General features: G+C 33.2%; 1 protein-coding gene across 1 annotated transcript in view; it reads left to right on the forward strand.

Moving 5' to 3' along the window:
• Positions 1 to 25854, forward strand: part of LOC123660202 (potassium voltage-gated channel protein Shaw-like) — a 307604-nt gene that overhangs the window by 183176 nt on the left and 98574 nt on the right. Inside the window, exon 5 of the mRNA XM_045595302.1 lies at positions 19713 to 19946. Within this exon, the coding sequence (XP_045451258.1) occupies positions 19713 to 19946 (234 nt within the window). The remainder of the gene's footprint in view (positions 1 to 19712; positions 19947 to 25854) is intronic.

Here is a 25854-nt window from a genome sequence, read left to right on the forward strand (position 1 = left end):
TAATTAATGGTTTACGAATTCTAGCTATTTTCATTTCAAATGGACCACAAAAGTCAACACCGGTTACCTCAAAAGGTCGAGCGGGAGTAGTTCTCTCTGCAGGTAATGAACCCATAAGCTGTTTAGCAGTTGCGGCCTTGATTTGGAAGCATCCAATACACCTATGGAGTACCTTTTTGACTTCGCGAATACCACCTACTATCCAATATGCCTGCGATAATGAACTGAGAACTAACTTAGCTCCAGCATGTAATAGTCTTAAATGTTCAGAATTTATAAGAGTATGTGTAACATGGTCTGACTTGGGTAAAACTATTGGATGCTTTTTATCATACGAAATGTTTGGTGCATTATCCAAACGTCCTCCTACTCTTATTAATTGTTGATGATCAAGAAAAATGTGTAAGCTACTTAAGTTTGATTTTACAGGTTTATTTAATGTAAGTGATTTTATTTCATTATGAAAATGTATTTCCTGTATATGTCGAAAAATCATAACTTGAGAAGTGCATAATTCTTTAGGTGTTATTGCACCACATAATTTATTTTTAGGATTCTGTGTGTTGTTTTTAAATCTTTTTTCTCTTCATGTAAGAGTGAATTGTGTGCATGTTTACAAGTTTTACATTTAAAATTAAACTTACATTTGTCGCTGTGCTCACGTAGACATATTTTACAAAGTTTATTTAAATTGACAAAATTGAGTCGCTCATTTATGGTACTCATTTTAAATTTAGGACATAAAAATATAGGATGATCCATACTGTTACAAAATAAACAAGCTTTTTTGATAACGGTGTTTATTGCCTTAGGACTCTGTTTAAAACGAGGACCTTCATAGCAAGGTGCACCCTTTAATGTGGGGCTATCCTCAAGCGCCATAGCACGCTTTTCCAAAAAAGTCAGAAATCCATCAATAGTAGGCATTTGATCAAAGTCCACCTTATCCAGATGATAAGCCCTATTGGTGTATGAATCTAATTTGCGACTTAATATTGATATTAACAACATATCCCAACTATCGGTGGGCATATTTAAATTTTTAAGTGCATACAATTGTTGTCTTATATCAGATACGAATGACCGAATAATAGCTGCAGTTCCTCTTTGCATTTGAGGTAAATCTAGCAAAATGTTTATATGATTAGACACTAAACGTGGTCTGTTGTCATAACGCTTGTTTAACAATTCTAAGGCAATTGGATATGATTCATTTTCAATCGGTAAGTTAATAATTAAAGAAAGAGCATCATCAGTAACATATTTTCTTAAATAAAATAATTTTTGAACATTGGAAAGAGATTGATTTTTATCTATTACTGCCAAAAATAAGTCCATGAAAGATTTAAATTTTGTAAAGTCTTTTCCATCAAAACTACATATATCAATATTTGGTAATTTAGAATTAGAAATGCTAACACTAGCTAAACTCTCACCGTTTCTTAATAAACCTAGGGTTTCATTTAATTTTGACAAAATTTGAAAATACTTTTCCTCAACATCTGATATGTTTTCACCGTCTTTCTCATCAATTGACAATATATCTAAGGATACTTCTTCGTATTGTTTCAATGTACTTACAAGCTTCTCCTTTCTTGCCTGCAACATGTCCTTGCTTGCAGCAGCTAGCGCAACCGGGTCTTTTATAAAAGACTCGATCCTTGTAATTATTGCTTTAAGTTGTCGCCTTTTTATCCTAAGACGTTTAATTTCCGTCTCCATTTTATAATGTTTACGTGAAAAATATTCCAATTGCGAAATAAACTTATAAAAGATTTAAAACACGACAATGTATTGTCCGAAGCTATAGGATGACAGCCGGGAGGTGTCAAGTGCAAGTGACAGATGATTGTCACCACAGAACACTATTGTCACACTTGACTGACGTTTCGTGCTGAAGTTAGCGTCTCGCTGTTCTTTGATGCGGCGAACGAAATGCAAATGGCTGCTCTATTTATGCGTTGATCGTGACGTCACACTCCCAACCAACTTCACACCAATTGAAAAAACTCCAACGAAGAAAGTATGAAATTCGTCCACAAATATAGATTTGGGAACTTACGTAGGCTTCCAGCAACTTCTTGGGCACCATGCATAGGATGAATGCTCCACGAACTTGTGTTTTCACCATAGGTATCCGCCACCGACACTATGTGCTTTCATAGCAAGCACGCCGGGTAATATTACGACGAATCACTGATTTTATTCAATTAACAATCGAAGGACCACTAAAGTATGTTAATGAAACATACTTTAATTTTCTCAATAACTTTATTTTATTATTTTGACTCTAAATTAATGCACACAATTTTTTATATGTTAACGCAATGGCCGTCCAAGAGAGAAGAGAGAAAGGAAAATTGCCATACACAAAACTTTAATATTAAAGATAAATTATTGCCATTATTACACCTTTTTTGAGACTTATTTAATTAACTAATTTTATTATCTATGATGCACTATTTTTCACTATAATTCTACAATAATTTTACAATTTATGTTCATGTACTGAACAGATACCATTGTAGTTGCGTGAAAATTATTTTGGAAATGTCGAAAATACACGGAACTAAAACTAATAAAATTTTACTTATGTATAAGGGCCTTCTAAGTTGACTCGTGATAGACAAAGTGTCTATAGACAGGTATATTATGGAGTTAAGAAAATAATAGATAACAATATATACACCTTAAGAGAAACGAGAACTAAGGTAGGACACAGTAAGAAACATCCTGCTCAAAGCACAAAATCTGGAGCAGCCCAACCTTTTAAAAGATCACAGCTAAATAATACTGATTTCAAGCAGTGATGTGTTTCTGTAGTGGGTAAAGTGAACAGAACTTCTGCAGGAGATTGGGGGTAGGATCGGCAACGCGCTTGCAATGCTTCTGGTGTTGCAGGCGTCTTTAAGCTACAGTAATCGCTTACCATCATATGAGCCATACGCTTGTTGGCTCATCTAATTGTATAAAAAAAATAAACGAAAATACACACTTATCGGGCAGTTATCAGGGAAGGGATCTTAATAAATGAATTAGTTGTATTAAGAGGTTCAGAAACGAAAAAGTTTGAGAGCCACGGGCTTAGAGCGACATGGATTTTAATTGGACTTACTTTAAACTAAGATACTTGAAGCGTTTATTTACGTCGTCAATATAATACGAATTTATACACGATACGTTTTGATATATACTATAATAGGATTTATTGTACAATAACCTTTAATTGATTTTCCCTGCAAGTACTAAATCAACTTTAGTTTGAGACAAATGACGTCTAAGTCGCCTCAGTCGCAAATAAAATCCAATTTAAACATCTTAATAGATGTAATTGAATCAGTCAGTCAGACACAGAATACGACTTGGGTGTGACCAGATGTTACAGGTTTGTCTGCGTACGTAGCTATTTTATTGTTATAGAAGCCATAAATGAACTTTTATCGTCTAGCTTTTGCTTTTGTTATATTCCACTGCTGGGTATAAGCCTTTTCCTCCATGTAGGAGAAGGATCAGAGCTTAATCCACCATGCCGCTCCAATGCGGATTGGCAAATATATACTACATTTGAGTATTATTTATAAAAAATGAATGAATAGTACATAGTTGTGTTTACTTGCAAACGAAAAAAACCGACTTCAGTTACATCGACAAGTAATAAATACCACATGATAAACATCAGCTTTCGATTAAATTAAAAATCATCAAAATCGGTAACCTAGTAAAAAGTTATGTGGATTTCAGGGGTTTTCTTCGATTTCTCTAAGATCCTATCATCAGATCCTGGTTTCTTTATCATGGTACCACACCTAAGATATCTTCTTTCCAACCAAAAAAAGAATTATCAAAGTCGGTTGATAAACGACGAAGTTATCCCCGAACATACATAAAAAATAAATATATGTATACGGTCGAATTGAGTAACCTTCTCCTTTTTTGAAGTCGGTTAAAAATAAAGCAAAGTTTTCACCAATTACATAATAACATAAAATACCAGTACAATATACTATTATCATAGTAAAAGTAACATAATTTAGATAGAAATAAAAACAAGATGATATAGAAATTATTCCAGTATTAAAATCTAATAAAGTGGTCGTTACATGAATTCCATGTTTTAGAATGAGCTCAATTAATGCTAGAAATGAAAACGGATGTTGTGATTAATTAACATAATTGATTCCAATTCTGATTCAGTTAATTTGAACACATAGATAATACATTCCACATAATTCACCATTTTGCTCCTGGGTGGTTTTGGGGGTAGGTTCGGCAGCGTACTTGTGATGCTGATGTTACAAGCGTCTATAAGGCTACGAATTACAGTAGCATATAGATGCGAATTATCGTTAGTATCAGAAGGGCTGAAAGGTCATCATCATTTCATCATCATCATCATCGTCATCATCATAATCATCGTCATCGTCATTGTCATCATCATCATCGTCATCATCATTATCATCATCGTCATCGTCATCATCATCGTCATAGTCAACATCATCGTCATCGTCATTGTCATCACCATCGTCATTGCCATCATAATCATCGTCATCATCATCATTATCATCATCTGCTGTGTGGTTACGGCAGTAAAGAATATAGCCACCGCCTCTCTTCCCGTGTGTGTCGTAAGAAGCGACTAATGGATAGCACTAGTCTTATAAATTGTTAAAAAAAAAAAATTAAAGATAAATTCTACATCTTTAAGTGTTTTTTTTTTAATAGGCGGGAATAATTCCACTGGGTAAAAAAGACTTCTGCTTATAATCTAAAATAAATTACGTTGTTGACAATTTGAAATATGTGAGCGCCTGAGACGAAAAAAATAGAAGCTGTTCTAACATTTAATCTTAAAAGCATTTTTATTAAAGAACATATTTCACATGAAAGTTATTTTAATTGGCCTAAGAAATTTAATTAATGAAGAATATTGTTAGTACCTAATACAACCCGGTCCTGCTAGACATGGCGTCGTCGGGATTGTTCAGAGGTGAGCCGGACAGTCCCATGGAGGAGAAGTCTGGTCTTTTCGCCGAGGCCAGCCTGTCGCTGGAGGGATCCTGTTGCCTGCAGATCCGGGACCCTCCAATTAAAGCGGCTGAAGGCTCCCGCAGGGGTTTTGGTCGGTAAGGCACCCCCAAGTGCTAAGCCGACATACGGTCTAGGAATGCCTACCCGGGCATTCTGGATATCACCCGTAAATGGGTTACCCTGCGATATCAAAAAAAAAAAAAAAAAAAAAAAAAAAAAAAAAAAAAAAAAAAAAAAAAAAAAAAAAAAAAAAAAAAAAAAAAAATAGTACCTAATACAATGTATTTAAAAATTTTGAAACTAGATTTAGTATACTAACGAAGTTTTATTTTCCTGTAAAGAAGATTTAAGCTAATTCTACCACGCTTTGTTGTAGATTTGATGTCATGACACAAAAAAAAAACAGAAAATTAAAAAAAAAAACATTGAAAATTTTTCAAAACTTTTTACTTTTGTACTAATTACTTGATTAATTTTTAAACAAATACTTGCCAGCTATAAAAATGAAAAAAAAAATCTGCTAATAGCAATTTTTTAAAAATGGAATATCATATACATCTTTATACTTGAATACTTTAGTTCCAAACAGAGCCATATGAACTATTTTCATTTTTTGGTTTACCGAAAAAAAAAGTGCGATGTAAATTTACCAGGTCAAGGTATTTTAAGCCTTGACATTTAGCGGTAAAAGGCATGAGATTAAAAACGGCTACGGTAAAATACCTTTTAGCCGCTACTAAAATTTTTATAAAGACAAAGAACAATATTCCCATGTTCTTCTTTGCAAATACAGCAACTAATTAAAGTATTACATCGGCTTAATGGTAGCGCTTCAGGTGTTTCACTGTTCTTTATAAATAGAAAACAATTTTTTAAAATAAAAACTCGTACATATATAAACTTTTAGCGATTAGCTTAAAGCTTATATTTGAATGTGAATTTGTCACTTTTACACTGTACGATCGATGACAACGCGTGGAAAACGTTTATTATTTTCAGTCGCCATTTATGGTTTTGCCATTTCGTGGTTAAATACTTGTAAACATACATGAAAAGAAAACTATAAACGTCACGAATAGAGCTTAGTTGATAGATCTTGGATTCAAATCTGAATTCTGATAGGCTCACTATGGTCTCGATTCAGCTTGTAATATCCCACTGTTGGGCATAGATCTATTTTTCCATACCATGCTTCTCCACTGCGGATTGGCGGTTTTATTTCCTACATTATTAACGTGCTCACTAAGACACGGTGGAAAGACCCTCAAGGATAGATATCCAAACCGGAAATTAATATATGTACCCCCTCCCCCCATTGGGAATCAAACGCGGCTTACTATGCTCGGAGCTGAAAAAAAAGTCGTAAGAAAAATTTAGCACAACTTAGGCGATATCTTAGGACATTTTTAATCACTAAATATTTAGACTGACGCCGCGTTGGCGCAACGGTTACAGCCATGGATTGTACCTGTTGCGTTGGCAGTTTCGGGTTCGATCCTTGCACATGACAAACATTTGTATTGGTCATACAGTGTTTGCCGTGGTTTGGGTGTTTGTGCAGTCCTTATGGGTCTCCCCACCGTGCCTCGGAGAGCACGTTAAGCCGTCGGTCCCGGTTCGTCACTCATAGTAGGGAATATATCCGCCAACCCGCATTGGAGCAACGTGGTGGATTAAGCTCTGATCCTTCTCCTAGAAAGAGGCCCAATAGTGGGATATTACAGGATAAAGCATAAATATTTAGACTAGTGTGTGTATCATACTTTAATCTAGCTCCCTTACAGGATTAAAGTCTTTTATACAGACTGTTGCGGTACACACATACAAAAAGGTCAACGTGTATGTCAAGTTCCCTTGGTCACGATAAAAGAAAACATGTCTGAAGGTATCAATAAATCAGGAATTCAAACTTGTATCCCTTCAAATTGTTACATTGTTAAGCCTTAGAGCCTCGACAAATGCCGCTGAAAATATCAACAAGCTGGCTATTGTGAAGAGATTTCCTGAAGCTATTTACCATTTTATCGAACCTTTTATGTCATTTTACTGAACAAATTATAGGCCTTTATACTTTTAAGGTTTTTAAATCAAATATTGTCTTTTCAAAATATATTCTTACAGGTTTTGGTCTCAAAACAATTTTTGTATGTGTTTTTAACCGACTTCCAAAAAAGGAGGAGGTTCTCAATTCGACTGTATTTTTTTTTTTTTTTTTTTTTTTTTTTTATGTATGTTACATCAGAACTTTTGACTCGGTGGAGCGATTTCGACAAATTTTCTTTTAATCGAAAGGTTGTGTGTGCCAATTGGTCCCATTTAAATTTATTTGAGATCTAACCACTACTTTTCGAGCTATATCTAATAATGCGTTTTTACTTGACGCTTTTTTCGTCGACCTACGTTGTATTATACTGCATAACTTTCTACTGAATGTACGGATTTTGATAATTCTTTTTTTGTTGGAAAGGAGATATCCCAAGCTTAGTACCATGATAAGGAAACCAGGATCTGATGATGGGATCCTAGAGAAATCGAGGGAAACTCTTGAAAATCCGCAATAACTTTTTAATAGGTGTGCCGATTTTGATAATTCTTCTTTTGTTGGAAAGAAGATATCCCTAGTTTAGTACCATGATAGGGAAACCAGGATCTGATGATGGGATCCCAGAGAAATCGAGGGAACTTCTTGAAAATCCGCAATAACTTTTTATTCGGTTTACCGATTTTAATGATTTTTAATTTAATCGAAAGCCGAAGTTTATCATGTGGTCACATTTAAATTTCATCGAGATCTGATAACTACTTTTTGAGTAATCTTTGATAATGCGTTGTTACTTGACTATTTTTTCGTCGATCAACGTTGTATTACTCGTCGATGTAATTGAAGTCGGTTTTTTTTTCGTTTGCGAGCAAACACAATTATATTAATCAACAGTTTGTGCAGTCAGTGTTCCTAAGAAATTTCAACAAAATGACAGCTATATCAAATTGATGAATGAATGGAAAGGATTATTTTCACACATGAGTTAAATTTCGTAGAAAACAGTGACGTCAAGCAAAATTGTTCTTACACCAACAGTTCTGGATTTCTTTTGCTTTCAACGATACTTTATTAAATATCCTTGACTTTGAGTATACTATTCAATTTTAAGTTATACACACACATTCGTCCAGTAAGCGAACACGTAGTCATACACACAATCATGCAACCCAGCACACACTCACGCACATTCATATGCATATAGGCTCATTCGCACGAACTGCGTTGTGGCGTAAAATTGCTAATTACGGGACCTTCTTGCTGCGTAGCCCATTATTTTGCGTTGGTGTGTCTTTGAGACCTTAATAAGTTGTAAGTACATGATATTGTGACCGCTAAAAGAAAAGTATTAAGAATGATGCAAAAAAAAAAAAAACAGGAGGATTACGAGGATTAGATACCATACAACAAAATACACATTCCAGATCTTTTAGCACACATTATAAAATGTAATATAATTTTCAAATTTTTGATTACAATAATACAAAATATTTATTAACAGACATAAATAACTTACCTACTATTCCTTAATTCATATTAAATATTAAGAAGTAGACTAACGGCCTTTGGTAAAGTTAACAAAATTATTAAAAAAATAAACTTCTGAATATTCAAAGTTTTGTCAACTAAAACTGTCTCTTCAGTGCGTTGAAAGATGATTAATTGCTCAAGAAGAATCGGTTAGACGAACAAAAACAAATCCAATACAAATTTACATAAAGACGCTAAAACTTTGTAAAAATGGAACCGTTGACGACGTCTTAAATTACTTTTTCATGGATTGAAAGTAAAAATATATTTTCATAAAACAAATACTTCTTTTATAATGTTCGAAAACTAAGCAACAAAAATAATAAGAATCTTCCAGAATATTATATTTCTTAGCACGTCGTTTTTCGAAATTTTTATATGATCCGTTACGCTATAGGAATACATTTTACCTTTTGTCGCAATTTTGTTCTTTGACGCTCATATCGTTACATAGTTTAAAACAAAGTTGCTTCTCGATATCTATATCCTTAGATCTTTAAACCTTCGCAACGGATTTTGATGTAGTTTTCTTTAGTAAATAGGGTGATTCCAGAGGAAGGTTTATATGGATAATACATGCATAATATAGTAGAGGAACACTGATGGTTCTTAAGATTTCTAATATGATGTCGTAAATAATCACATTTTTCAAATATTTATTCTATATTTAGTATCAGCATCGCGCCCATGCGTAGCCGGGGCGTGTCGCTTGTTGGTCATAAATTAAAAATACATATATAGCATTTAGTCTTTCTCAATGAATAAGCTTATTTATTTATTTATTTATATTTTATTGCACAATACATTAAAGAATTGTACAAAAGGCGGGCTTAATGCTAAAAACATTCTCTACCAGGCAACTTTAGAACGTACAAGAGCAGACGTTTGTAGGTGTGCAAAATTGAGTATTAGTAAAATTCACTGTGTGGCTACGATACTAAAGAATATAGTCACCCCCTCTTCCCGTGGGTATCGTAAGAGGCGACTAAGGGATAACACAGTTCCACTACCATCTTGGAACTTAAAAAGCCGACCGACGGCGGGATAACCATCCAACTGCTGGTTTTGAAATACACAGGCCGAAGACGGGCAGCAGCGTCTTCGGTGCGAAAAAGCCAGCCCTGCGGTCACCAACCCGCCTGCCCAGCGTTGTGGCTATGGGCAAAAACACATCAGTTAACGCCATTTTTGGCTCTAACTTGTGGAGGCCTATGTCCAGCAGTGAACTGTATAGGCTGTAATGATGAAAATTCAAATGAAGAAGAAAAAAAGGAAGAAAATATAAGATAACGTTTGTGGCAATCGTTATATTATATACACGAGCAAATAATTCATATATATATACCATACAAATATATACATACATAAACAGATACAAACTTGCATACATACATACATATATACATACATACATATTCCATACATTCCATTGCATACATTGCATACATTATCTATAACAAAAATACCAAAATTACTATCGACCATCAAATTGAAATTAGAAGTCATAAGATTACTTCAACAAACACCCAGCTTTGTATAGCATCAATTAATAGGAAAATATTATGTATATTTATTTTACTACTGGAATACTAGAAGATAGGTATACACGTTCGAATATCTATGTTCCAGATATGGGAAGTGACTACGTGACGCGATGCATTGTACAACATAGGGCGGTATTGGTACCCCGGTGGTATTGCTTCATATTTTCGGGTCACGTCATGTAACGTGTTATCACGTTTACTTTCCAAGGAAGCGTGACTAGATATATAAACATAATTATATAGATATGAAAAGATATCGATAATGCAGTTGACATGGTATACATAGGTTTTTAGCAAACATGACTTAACGCTAATTGAATTGAAGTGTAGCTACTACCCAATTTGTTAGTTTGTTACGATTTTAATCGATAGACTCACCAAGGTCTGATCATACTATGGATTTGACGGATTTTTTTTAATAAAGAGTCATGTGTGTTGCCCATAGCGGGTTGGTGACCGCAGGGCTGGCTTTGTCGTACTGAAGACGCTGCTGCTCGTCTTTAGCCCGTGTATTTCAAATCCAGCAGTTAGATGGTTATGTCGCCATTTGTCGGCTTTTTAAGTTCCAAGGTGGTAGTGGAACTGTGTCATCCCTAAGTCGTCTCTTACATCACCCACGGGAAGAGAGGGGGTGGCTATGTTCTTTACTGCCTTAACCACACAGCAGGCTGTTTAAGATCCAAAAAAAAAACGTAAAATCGGATTACTTTATTTGTGAAATAAAACAACATAAACACAGTCGTCTTTTCCTAGCTTTTAAAATTAAACAAAGTTTTCTAGCTCAAACGGCCAATTTATTTTTAATTTAACAGAAAAAATTTATTCAAATGTAGTACCTATTTCTATTTCTGCAAATTTACTTTGTATATGACAAGTAAATTTTATGTCTTTGGACCTAAATTAGGAGTACAGAATTATCTCAGATACCAGGTTATATTTCCAATTTATATTCCTCTGAAAAGCCCGGAGGCAGATCTCTTTACGCAAGTTTTGTGTTCAACAAATCTGGACAAATTTTCTCTAACTTTTATTTGGATACGCTATAACTTTCTTTAATATTTCTTTTGTCTGAATTATAAATATTCAAAATATTTTTTCTTAAAAATAATGCAGAAAATTATAGACTCAAGATTGGCAAAAGTGTTTTTGGATTTCAACTCAACCTGGTTGTCTTAAATCCGGATAAGTCCACTGAAGTACTAAGTCCTAAATTTATTTAGCGGATTAACAACAACTTGAAGAAAAACATCTTGAAACTTCGTGTTGTCGTAGAATAATCGAGAAATATTTATGTCAAGGCCAGATCGTAGAATCATTACATCTTCTGGAACCCAATTCGTGAAATGTATTCGACCATTTTGCAAAAACATCTGGACACGACTAATACAAATTAATCCTCAATGAAAAGGCGTGGCGAATAAATACAATACAGGGCCTTCTAATAAATTAAACCTCTTCATAAAAAGTAAATCCACGGACAAATATTTTTATAAGAAAAAGCTTTTGAAAACTTCGATTAATTTTAGGCGCGATCATTGTTTTATCAGGAATTAATGATCAAGGCTTTTTAGCTTTTTGAACTCATAACTCGATTATAAATCATCGTCGGTTCATCAAAAATTCAACGGAATGAATAAATAGACGTTTCTGTAACGAATAATAGGCTCAGTTTTTCACCATTTACCAGAAACGTAACAAATTTTTATTTTATATTTACCAAAAATTAAACTGAAAAGAAGTTTCAAAGTTGGGTAATGTGCTAATGATAGGCCTCTTTAATGTTTTTTTACTGTTATTTAGCATACAATTTCACAATAAAGATGTAATGATCAAAACCAGGCATTTGTGATTACATCACCAACCGTCGTCGCTTGTATGCTTTCTCTCACGTCCAGATCAGAATCAAATATTAATCAAATATAAATATTAAGTTCCAGCGGGAACCAAACTTTAAACAATGATAAATCTTTTTCTACTTGTACAATTTTCAAAAACTTTTTAATAACATGTGCTATGTTAAAGATACGTGAAATCAATTTTAATTATAAAATAAAAAGAAAATCTGTAATGCTGTCGCACAAAAAAGAAATATAAGTAAAATTAAAATTACTTTTATTGAAAGAACAACTAAAATATTTGACAATTTTTTGGTTTTCATTTTTTTTTCATATTACAAAGCAACAAACGTTACGGGCACGGTCAAAATCTAAGCTCGAAATGTTGATAGTTTTATATTTTTTCATGCTTTTCAAATATGCGTTTTGAAGTCTGTTTGTCACAAAGGATGAAGCGCGGGTATGAGCGCGGGTATATATTTGTTTGCTACGGTTTTGTAATGGAGGCTCGCGAGCTTAGTATGAAATTCTAGTTTTACTGTTATTCATAAAGAATAAGAAGGATAAGATTTTATTTCTAGTTTTAACCGACTTCAAAAAGGAGGAGGTTACTCAATTCGACCGTATATATATATTTTAAATGTATGTTCGGGGATAACTTTTTCGTGTATGAACCGATTTTGATAATTCTTTTTTCTTGTAAAGGAGATATCCATGATAAGGAAACCATTTTCTGATGATGGAATCCTATAGAAATCGAAGGGAATCCTCGAAAATTTGTTAATTTTTTTCGTCCTTACGTTGCATGACTTGTCGAGGTAATTGAAGTCGGTTTTTTTTTCGTTTGCTAGCAAATACAATTATTGGTCGATCGAAGCTGATCAACCATTTTTATTTTTTTTTTGTTTTGAAAGAGGTGTATATATGACGATAGAATCAAATGTTGACTTCTAATCACTTACTTAATCTACGCAATGACTCGTGATAGTGTACAAGACCTTCACCGGTTCAAAATATGCCTGTTTTTATCAGTGCGTTTTAAGAGACTGAATTAATTTATGGAAAATTCGTCTTTTGCTCGAAGGTTAAAAAAACCTAAATATTCCAATAGACGCTAGAAAATAGGTCAAATCTAACCTTCCGATTATTATTTGACGAGATAAAAACATTTTTACTTAAATCTCGCTATAATACAACATTCATTTTGGTGCTTCATTAAGGCTTACCAGGAGTAATTGGTAAGCACTCTACCGTCTAACCAAAAAAATGTATTACAATGATTACGTTGAATTTTTTTGTCTAAATTTATGTTCTTGTTTTGTAACTACATTTTTTTAATTCAAATCACATGAGTTGATTGGTAGATATATCTTTTAGAGAAAAGTTCCCATTGTTCACTTCCTTTGTAACCAAAATTTGTATAAGTGAAATAAAGTATATACACGATTACGGTACGATACGATTCAGCCTGCAACATCCCACAGCTGGGCGTAAGACTCTTTCTCTGTGTAGGAGAAGGGTCGGAGCCAATCCACCATGCTGCTCTACTGCGGGTTGACAAAAGTGTACATATATATTAGATAATACATAGTAAAACAGTGTGTTAGACAGTCTCCACTCAAACCAACGACTTCTATGTTTCAGAGAAGCTGAAATGGCTATTGTGTAAAGTTTCAGTTTACTTAGTGTTTGCAAACTATTTAAGTGACCCCGGCAAGATATTCAGTAGTCGGGCTATTATATCAAGATTTAAGAAATTAGGATAAAGATGTTTAGTTGATGAACGATACGTTTAAATTTTATTAACATTTTGATTTATAATTTTAATTTAACAATTAATTGCACGCCGCGTTGGCGCAACGGTTACAGCCATGGATTGTACCTGTTACGCTGGCGGTTGCGGGTTCGATTCCCGCACGTGACAAACATTTGTATTGGCCATACAGGTATTTGCCGTGGTCTGGGTGTTTGTGCAGTCGTTGTGGGTCTGCCCACCGTGCCTCGGAGAGCACGTTAAGCAGTCGGTCCCGGTTGTTATCATGTACACTTGATAGCGATCGTTACTCATAGTAGGGAATATATCCGCCAACCCGCATTGGAGCAGCGTGGTGGATTAAGCTCTGATTCTTCTCCTACATGGGGAAAGAGGCCTATACCCAGTAGTGGGATATTACAGGCTGAAGCATAATTAATTGCAAGCATTGAAGGATAAAAAAAAATTCTTATCTTTACTCTTCTTTGGAATAGCGTGAATGGCTTGAGTTAGCCAGGAGGCTTGTAAATCTTCGGAGGAGGCTTCTACCCGAAAGGGGTCCATACAATTTTAAATGTCATTGCTTAATTTATTTAATCTATATCATCTGTTCAGTTTATTTAATTTATTTTATATGAAATTGCATGTAAGGTATTAATAATTATTACTATTTGATTTCAAGCAAGGCTTTAGTAACTTCGCAGAATTTAACACTATTTAATATTGATACGGCAAAATACACAGACATATTGCTAAATTTAATAAATAACATTATTTTGTTTGTTATACTATCTGTTATTAAAGAAACGTTATAAAAGATAGCGTAGGAAAATAATGAACACGTAAGAAAGTATGTTATTAATTACTTGTTATGGTTGCCTTGTATTTTATTATTAAGTCTTGATATTATATATTATATACAATTATATAATTTTTGCTCGCTTGTGCTTATGTAATATGCATTATCCGTATATAGGGCCTTGAGTGTGAAGCATTTATTTATTTAAAGGTTAGAAACAAACTTTTAACTCTCACAAAAAAATGATGTGAAAATTGAACTTTTATTTTATCGAATTTTATTGAAAATCGAATAATCAGTCTACGCATTATAAAGGGACTTGTTTTGTTTATAAATACAACAGTCCATCTGTTGTGTTTCCAGCGAATATTTATGCAACCCAATCATTTGACAAATTGTGTTGTCTGCTAATTGTGTATGGTTTAAATTCAAAGAGGAAGCGTTTTATGAATTTTAATTAAAATTATTATATTTTATTTAAAAAATAATTGGTAACAATTAAATGAGGTAAAAATGAATTTTATAATGAAACACAATTCACAACTATTTGCAATTAACTTTTCGGCGGTAATTTTTTTTAACGGTGGTTTTGCAATTGCTTACGCGAGCACACCACATTTGTTTTAGTTTAAGTATTATGTGTGGGTAGTTTAAAGATATATACCTTATTTGGAACAAGTCCTTTTTAGGCGCAACCATCAAATAAATAAGTTAAACAAAACAATAATATTAATTTATGAATGATACGCGTTGTTAAACAGCTTTTGTGACAAATTCGTACTATGAGTAATTAATATATGGAGAAATGTCCTTTCCCATCAACTCTTGCTTAGTCCCTATCATTTGCTATGATGACGGCGTATGTAATAAAGATCAGATGGCCATTCATATATTGCGCATTTGTAGGCAATTTTCATAAAAAGTAAGTGTCTGATTACGCTCATTACGATACGTTAGCGCAACGGTCACAGTGTTGGCTGCTGTGGTGGCGGTTACGGGTTCGTTGTAGAGACACATGGCATATATTTGTATTGGCCATACGCATGTTTGCTATAGATTTATGTTTGTATGTGTGTGGACCTCCGGCATATAACAAAATTCATACTGGAGTAAATTCCTATCCTATTGGGAACCGTTGAGTGTGAGGCGTTTATTACTTAGACCATTGTTCGCCAAATGTCGACCACTACGTCGTAACTATGATTGATCATCTAGCTTTCTATCCTCAAAAGATTTTGTGAACTGAAATATCATTTCCTAGCTATTTTGTCATTTTTGTCATTTATGACTGGGGATAAAGCGAAAAAGTCGACATTGTATTTATTAAGGCTATTATTGTCCTTGCCATAGAATTTAAAGAAAGTTTTAATATAACAAAGCTTAAGAAATTATTTATTTGTATGAAATAACTAATCTAGATAATGTAAAATGCAGAAAAATATTACCTAAGAAAGCTCAATTAAGTAATAATAATAGTTATTTATTTATTTTATTTATTTATTTATTTTATTTATTTTTATTTGGGAAACAAACAGTAAAATATAACACAAAGTAAAAAAGAACAGCAACAAGATAGTGCATATACCAGTTAAGTTTCCACTAACAACTAACACAGTAAGCAGAGCGCAAAAAAATTTATAATTAGAAATAAAATATCTAAAACAAGAAATAAAATACAAATACAAAATCAAAATTAAATTAAAATCAAAATAAAATTAAAATTAAAATCAAATTAAGATCAAATTATAATTTAAATAAAAATAAATTAAATTAGAATTAAAACACAAAATTGAGTAACTTAACAATTGAAAATGTTAATAAATAAAATGAAAATCAAAAAAAATATATAATAAAAAGCAAATAAAACATAAAATGATAGTTAGAAATTTTTTAACTGTTATTCATGAATTTAATTGCTTCTGTAGACAGTATAGGTCCATTTGTACATAGTTCTTATTTATGACTAAATCGCGTGGTGTACAAACGTGCACAAGATTGGTACCTAACTATCATCCGCTTGCCTTGTGGTACATAGCCTTAAAACTTAGCCAGTAGATTTATCTTTCGACTTGTGACCTTTTTTCGCCAACGGCTGTAAGCCTTTCAATAACCAATGATGGCTACGTATCTTCACAAACATGCAACGTCATTGGTTGAAGTTAAGGCTTGGTTCAGCGGTGGGAATAAAATTTTCTTGAATAACCGTATAAGCCCACGCAGATAATTTGTTGCATAAATAAAAAGAAAATATTTTCATTTTCTTATCTAAAAGTCGATTTTATCACAAAAAATAAATATATATTAGTCAGACATATCTCCTTTGGATAGTAACAATAATACAGTACGCTTCAGCCTGTAATATCCCACTACTGGGCATAGGCCTCTTTTCCCATGTAGGAGAAGGATCAGAGCTTAATCCACCACGCTGCGCCAATGCGGGTTGGCGGATATATTCCCTACTATGAGTAACGATCGCTATCAGGTGTACATGATAACAACCGGGACCGACGGCTTAACGTGCTCTCCGAGGCACGGTGGGGAGACCCACAAGGACTGCACAAACACCCAGACCACGGCAAACACCTGTATGGCCAATACAAATGTTTGTCATGTGCGGAGATCGAACCCGCAACCGCCAGCACAACAGGTACAATCCATGGCTGTAACCGTTGCGCCAACGCGGCGTCAATAATTATTTATATAATAATACAGTAACTCTTAAGAAAATATTATAACGAAGGTGACTTCAGATAATATATTTATGTAGCTACTAATTGAAACTATCTATGTAATAATTGCCTTTGCTCGCAAACGAAAAAAAAAACCGACTTCAATTATATCGACAAGTATAATACAATGTAGGTAGACGGAAAAGAGTCAAGTAAGCACTCGTTATCGAAGATTACTCAAAAATTAGGCATCAGATCTCGATTAAATTTAAATAAAACCACAAAAAAAGCATAAAATTTTGACTAAAATAAAAATCATTAAAATCGGTACATCTAGTGAAAAGTTATTCGGTATAATAGAACGTAGGTCGACGAAAAAATAGTCAAGTAAATACGCATTATTAGATATAACTCGAAAAGTACTTGTCAGATCTCAATTAAACTTAAATAAGAGCACATGACACGCACGACCTTTCGACAGTCGAATTGAAAACCTTCTCCTTTTTTCGAAGTCGTTTAAAAAGGTATTCAGAATCCAATAAATAAATAAATAAATAAATAAAAATAAAAAAAAGAATCTATTTATTACGAAGAGTATTAAAATAGTAATGACATGAAAGCGTACTACAATAGAAATTTCGTTGGTAAAAAAATATTAATTAAATCCAATTTTAGTAATTATAATATTATAATATTTAATTTATCGTTGATATAAATTTCATTACTTACGTAAACATTCTAGTTGTAGGACTTATTAATTTCAGTTTTATTATATAAATATCAATTTATTTTACTTGCTATTTCATTTGTCTTTGATTACATTTAAATGTTTTCAAATGTTTACGCGAATTTCACTCATTACAATGAAAGAAGCTTGTCGGATGTTATCGCGGTTGTAATTATTACAAATTTATATTTTTAAAAAATAATATAATTATTATGTCCTGAAAACGTTATCATTTCCTTACCTTTATTGAAAGTAGCATTAATTTATTTATTATTTTATTATTTATTTAGCACGTTCAATGTTTATAATCATTAAAATAGTTTTGTTGAAGTAAGAGTTAGTAAGCTGATGACTGCGTGACAATAGCGTTACGAAAAGTGTGATCGGGTGAGGCGAACTTAAGTTGAGAGGGAGATAAAAGTTAGTGAAGATAGAAAGAGAGAGAGTTACGTTTCGTAAGTTTTACTCTAGTCGAGTGGTCTAAACCATTCTTGTTTTATTATTATCACCCTGAATATATTTATTTTAGTTATAAGAAAATTAAAGACCATATGTACCACCGTGTATCAGTCAGTCAGTCAGTCAGTCAGTCAGCTCGGCCTATTGCAGTCCACTGCTGGACATAGGCCTCCCCAAGTTCGCGCCAGACATTCCGGTTTTCCGCAATCCTCATCCAGCCTACACCCGCAATCTTACGTTATCGTCGGTCCAACGGGTATAACGTAGACTAATTACTTATCAATTGATTTACGTAATGGAATTCTGACAATTGCGCTTATTATGCAATAACATCTATAATGAATACTTCCATTTCTTAGATCTTCAGTTAAATATTTAAAAAAAAAATAGTCATGTATATTGTATATCTTGTAAGAGAAATGTGTGAAAATAAAATAAAAATTTGATAACAGAAGCTCTAAGCTTAAGACGAGCACTGTTTTACAAATTTATTCATTCCTTTATGTAATGTTTCGTATAAATAAATAAATGAGATTCTGCGAAGATGACAAAGTAGTTTTATTCGTTATGGCAAAATTACGCTCATATAAAAATATACTGTCTGTCATATTCAAAGACAACTGCAAGACAGTACTACTTTTTCAATTTGTTATAAAATAATAAGTTTTACTAATACTAAAAAAGGGGAATTGTTGTCTGTTTTCTAAATGAAAATACCTGGTGTTTTATATTTTAATACCTTGGTCAGTGAATGTAATTAATGATAAATATTCATACTATAGTATTAATTATATAAATGTAACTTTTCAGGGTTTTTGACTTCTAACTGCGTTCCTTCAAGTGGGGGTTCCGTAGGTGTGAAAAAAAAATATAAAAAAAAATCCTAGCACATTTTTAAATTTAACTTTGTTTATAAAGATCCTTTGATATGCTCATTCTCTCATGATACTTTTCATGAGCGCATGAGCATGGTTATAATTCGCAATGAAAAAAATTCAACGAGAAAAAAAATTGGTTTATTAATTCGTTATGCGGTTATTTTAATATTACATACAGACACTCCAATTTATTTGTAGAGATATGTCAAGAATTAAGAAATAATATTAAAATGTATGTAGCGTCCATTAAAAAAATGTAGGAATTTCAAAGAATTTGCAACGCACTTGTGACTAGCCGGATGTTACAGCCTATGCACACAGTTTACGGTTACAGATACCATAAAGCCGACTATACACTTGTGTGATAATATACCATTATAAAAATATAGTGTAATTAAAAATATTGAAAACTAAATATAAATTTATACCTTTTTCATTTTTTTTTTCAGGTGATATCGGCTATGTCCGTTTTCTTCATCTGCATATCAGTGCTATGCTTCTGTTTGAAGACGCATCCGGATTTGCGAGTTGTGGAATTGCATCTGGAGAATTACACAGAGAACTCAACGGCTGTAGTAAGAGCTGGAGCGTTTGAAAATAATGGTCAGCCCCATGTAGCCTTCTTCTATATCGAGCTGGTCTGCAACGTCTGGTTTACCGTCGAACTGCTTGTAAGATCTGTGGTAAGTGGACTCAATCTCTAGATATCTTCTGTTGATATGAAATAACTATTAGGCTTTTAAATTTCTAAAATAAATTAAAGTTCATTTAAATTCGCTACTTTTTCTTCTTCTTCTTCTTTTTCTTCAATTTGATTTAATTTAATAAAATAAAAATTAAATTCTTTAACATAATTTTCGTAATAAAACAATATTCATTTATTTTAAAAACAATCGAACTCGTAATAAGCTACTTTGAACGGCTTATCTGCTTTCGAAGCTTCTTTTCTTGAATGTTGAACATCAATCAAAACATAAATAATGTATAGGATTATATTTGGAAGACAAAAAGGATTTACTTCAAGAACAGTAACTGTCAAGACTATAGATGTTCAAATGAACTTTTTAGGTTTAAAGAACTTTATTTTCTCAAGAACATTACAGTTCACTTATGAGTATTGTACATATAGATACTTTATTAAATATGTAACAAACAGTTCGACCGTATTTGTTTAAATAGGTAATGACTCAAAAAAGGGAAAGGTAGCAATAAAAAATCATGTTTATTTATTTGTTTACTACGAGTATTATGAATCATATTGTGAACATGGTTTAGTTTGTCTTTTTGTTTGATTGAAGGTAGTTAATAAATTAATGTCAAAGTTTATGAGTGATTTTTTTGTTGTGATTGTATATGTATATGTATATATATATATTTTGTTTATTTGTTATATTTATTCATTTATGTTTATTTATCCATTACATTTTAAGTATATATTTTTTTTTATTTTATTTATTAATTTTTTTTTATTTTTTTTTTTCATTTTTTATATTTATTCATTTATGTTTTATGTTTATTTATACACATTATGTTTCAAGTATATATTTTTTTAATTTACTTTTGTATATAGAAAGGTTTTCACACATTTTTATTTCATTTGGTAGTTTATTGTACTTCATGACACCATCATATAAAATGTTTCTTTTACCGTACCCTGTTCTTGGTGTAATGAGTTTCAGTTTGTGTGTATTTCTTAAGTTGTGTGTATACTCGCGTTTGATAAAAGCTGTCTGCATGCGGATGTGTCCAGATAAATTTTTTTTTATTAACATGCATATGTTTACAGTGTAAATTTGCTCAAGGTTAAGTATTTTAGTGGTTTTGTATAGTATAGAAGTAGGTGTTAGCTTGGGATACTGGAATAATACTTTAATAGCTTTATTTTGTGCACGTTGTAATGGCATGATATTCGTTTTAGCGGCGCTGCCCCAGACCTCTATTAAATATGTAAGTTTAGATTTTATAAGCGCATTGTACAGCATATATCGTATTTTAGGTGGTATACAAGAAGACATCCTCCGTAGCGCGCCAATGAATTGTGTAAGTTTACTTTTCAGGTGTTCTATGTGGGGTCGCCATGTCAATTTATCGTCCAAAATTAAGCCAAGGTACTTTTCTTGGTGTGATCTACGAAGAATTTCGTCGTTAATACGTAGTGATATATCGTCCGGTATTTTTTTATTTTTTGCACTAAAAATCATGTAAGAACTTTTCTTTTCGTTAACTGTTAGTAGATTACATTGACACCAAATGCTGTATTGGCGTAGATCTTGCTGTGCTTGTTTGACCAATTCTGTTAGGTCCTTTCCAAAGTAAAAAAGACATGTATCGTCAGCATATAGTGTAATATGTCCAGTTAGATTGATATTAGTTACATTATTGACGTAAATTAGAAATAATAATGGTCCTATTACGGATCCCTGGGGAATACCGCAGGTTAAACGTTGGGGATTGCTTGTGTAGCCTGGTGTGCCGATTTTAACAACTTGTGTTCGAGTTTCCAAGTATGATTAAAATATGTCGTAAGCAGGTCCGGATAACCCTAAATTTTTTAACTTAGCTAACAGTAAGGAATGACTAACGGTATCGAAAGCTTTTTGAAGGTCGATGAAGATACCCAGACAAAAGTTTTTTTTATCAATCTCTGTATTTATTTTAGTTATTAAATCAATTACTGCTGATACCGTTCCGGATTTTTGACGGAAACCGTATTGTTGCGTAGAAAGGATTTTGATGCATCATTAATTGTAGTTAATATTCTTGGTTCATGTGAAACTACCTACAATTAATAATTATATGATCATAAAGTTAATACAGTCCATTACATCAAATATTTGGATAGCTGTTTTTATTTTGGTATTTGGAATTTGAACCTAACAACTCTGTATGAGTTATAAGGCTCAAATTCCAAATATTAAAATTTCAGTCATAAATGTGGCATGATCGTATTTACCTGTGAACTAAATAGCGTGAAGACAACTGTATTGAGACGAACATAACCGCCATAATATTACAAAAATCTTCCCCAAATTAACAAATGGTCTCTCACTGTCTGGACATCTGTTTGGTAGGTGACATATCCGATTGTTTCACATACCACGAATGTATATATACTTGTACTTTTTTATACATAAACCGGTATTTTCACATTATGAATTTTAGCTTTCCGTTTAGTCACATCATAATTTCGTGATATTTCCACAATGTTCGATTTGTCAACAATTCAAATCGTCGGTGATGAGTCGCTTTCGGTTTGAGCCTTTTGTATTCTCACAAAAGCGATCGATCATTGTTCGTTTAGCAAAGGCTGGCGCTTTCGTATTTGTTATTTGAACAATATGAATATTACTCTAGCTCTGAATTTTTAAAACTTACATCTACGTATATATGGCTGATATCTAATACTTAAGCTCGTAAACTATTCAATAGGTTTAAGTCTAAGCCATATCCTCCATGCAACCAAAAACTCAAATTAGTATCATCACCCTTCTCATGGTAAACGTCAGGGTTTGTGCTTGTGTGTTGTGTGTGAGCAAAGGACTGAATGGCTAAGGCCACGTATTTCTACCTCATTCATGACAAATATTTGAATATGTCACTGACATTTTCATGATTTCGGTGTTTGTATACGTCATTGATGTATTTCTGGAACTCCGAAAATCGAAATTTCATTACGCTGAACGAATTTTGGTAGGGATCATTTGCAAAATCATTATTTTGTTAAGGTGACTCCAACTTCAATATTACCGTCCAGATATTGACATCATCATAATCTTTACTCCTTTATTAAAACTATCTACTAAGCTTAAGTACCATTATTAAGGGTCACTTCAGTAATAAAGTTCAGTGTCTGAGTTCATTGTTCAAGTAAATTGTTTGTTAAGATAATTTTATTGAAGAATAAACTAATTCTAAGCTAAGAGGCGTTAACCTCACCTTTGTTACTTTCGTTATCTGTTTAATAGGCCATTAATGTTCTATATAGGTAACAGCCTCGACCTCTATTTGGGTAAAGGATACTGCGCCTAATCTGCTCTGTTTTAATGCGATAATATATATATTTTATATTGCTAACGTTTCTAAAAATGGTTGATTTCTGTAATTACTATAACGTAGATAAGATTGACTTTTGTAGTTTTTTCTATATTAAGGTCATTATCGTTCTGGTGTTGTGGTGCAAAACGTAGCTATAACGCTGATGGTACTGGGTTTGATTGCAGCATTAAATAATTATATTTGCATTAATATACTAATACTTGGATATAATAATATGCGCTTGTATATATATTTTAACTAGCAGTGCCCGCGGCTTCGCCCGCGTTGAAATTAGTGTGTCGCAAAGTTTTCCCGGCAAACTTCTAGTGAAACTCTCACCAGAATCGGCTTAGCCGTTCCGTAAACCTTCCTCTTGCTAATGGTGGAGCCCCCTCTCCAATGGTGAAACCGCATGAAAATCCGTTCCGTAGATTTTGAGCGAATCGATTACATACAATTTTGGGGACTTTGTTTTATAATACACTAACTGTTGCCTGCGACTACTTCCGCGTGGTTATAAAGATATGCATTACTATGAAGATGTTTAACGCAAATTATTTTTTTATTTCAGTCACTTGAAATGCTTATCAAACTGAGTAACTTTTTAAAAGGCACAATTTAGTATAATTTAATAGTTAACCTCTCTATACACCACATTTTTGGTTTTATTTTTAGGCTGTATATGTTTCATACAAATTATCAACCCCAATTAAACCCCCTTAGCGGTGGAATATCGTAAAATTCGTTTTTAACAAACGTCTGCTAACTATAATCTACCTCCCCGCCAAATTTTATCTTTGTCCAACCTGGATGGATAGATCGACCATCCAGCGGTTTTTGAGTTCTCGTGATGAGTGAGTTAGTAAACTTTCTTTTTTTTTAATATATATAGATTACGATATATTATTTGGACACCTCCTCACCATTTATAGAGCATATATTTTAAATTTCAAGTCTCTTACTTCAAAAACATAAAGACTTTCATACAAACTTCCGACCCCCGTTTTATCCCTTTAGGGGTCAATTTTCATAAAATCAGTTCTTGGCGGATGTCTACGCCCTATAAGGAACCTACCTGCCAAATTTCAAGTTTGTAGCTGTTATAGTTTCGGAGGTTTCGTGATGAGTGAGTCAACCTACCATCCCCCGTTTTAACTCCAAAAGAGAGTTGATTTCTAAAGATACATTATTTGGTCACCTTTCTACAATATATAGAGCATAAATTTTAAATTTCAAGTCTCTTACTTCAAAAACATAGGACTTTCATACAAACTTCCAACCCCCGTTTTACCCCCTTAGGGGTCCAGTTTTGTAAAACCTGTTCTTAGCGAATGTCTTCGCCCTATAAAGTGCCTATCTGCCAAGTTTCAAGTTTGTAGGTGTTATAGATTCGGAGATTTCGTGATGAGTGAGTAAACCTACCATCCCCCGTTTTAACCCCAAAAGGGAGTTGATTTCTAAAGATTCATTATTTGGACACCTTCTCATCATCTATGAGGTGTACATTTTAAATTTCAAGTCTCTTACTTCAAAAACATGGGACTTTCACACAAACTTCCAACCCCCGTTTTACGAAATTCGACCCTTAAAGGGGTTTAAGGGTCGAATTTCGTAAAATTCGTTCTTAGCGGATGTCTACGCCCTATAAGGAGCCTTTCTGCCAAATTTCAAGTTTGTAACTGTTATAGTTTCGGAGATTTCGTGATCAGTGAGCCAACCTACTATCCCCCGTTTTAACCCCAAAAAGGGGTTGATTTCTAAAGATACATTATTTAGACACCTTTTCACCATCTATAGAGCTTACATTTGAAATTTTAAGTCTCTTACTTCAAAAACATAGGACTTTCATACAAACTTCCAACCCCCGTTTTACCCCCTTAGGGATCGTTTTTCATAAAATCCGTTCTTAGCGGATGTTTATGCCCTATAAGGAGCCTTTCTGCCAAATTTCAAGTTTGTAGGTGTTACTGTTTCGGAGATTTTGTGATGAGTGAGTCAACCTGCCATCCCCCGTTTTAACCCTAAAAGGGAGTTGAATCCTAAAGATACATTATTTGGACACCTTCTCATCATCAATAAGGCATACATTTTAAATTTCAAGTCTCTTACTTCAAAAACATGGGACTTTCACACAAACTTCCAACCACCGTTTTACCCCCTTAGGGGTTGAATTTCGTAAAATTCGTTCTTAACGGATGTCTACGCCCTATAAGGACCCTTCCTGCCAAATTTCAAGCTTGTAGATGTCATAGTTTCGGAGATTTCGTGATGAGTGAGTCAACCTACCATCCCCCATTTTAACCCCAAAAGGGAGTTGATTTCTAAAAATACATTATTTGGACACCTTCTCATCATCTATAGAGCATACATTTTAAATTTCAAGTCTCTTACTTCAAAAATATAGAACTTTCATACAAAATTGCAACCCCCGTTTTACCCCCTTAGGGGTCGAGTTTCGTAAAATCCTTTCTTAGCGGATGTCTACGCCCTATAAGGAGCCTACCTGCCAAATTTCAAGTTTTTAGGTGTTATAGTTTCGGAGATTCCGTGATGAGT

Source organism: Melitaea cinxia, chromosome 15 (assembly GCF_905220565.1).
Source record: "Melitaea cinxia chromosome 15, ilMelCinx1.1, whole genome shotgun sequence".
In the NCBI taxonomy this organism is placed as follows: Eukaryota; Metazoa; Arthropoda; class Insecta; order Lepidoptera; family Nymphalidae; genus Melitaea; species Melitaea cinxia.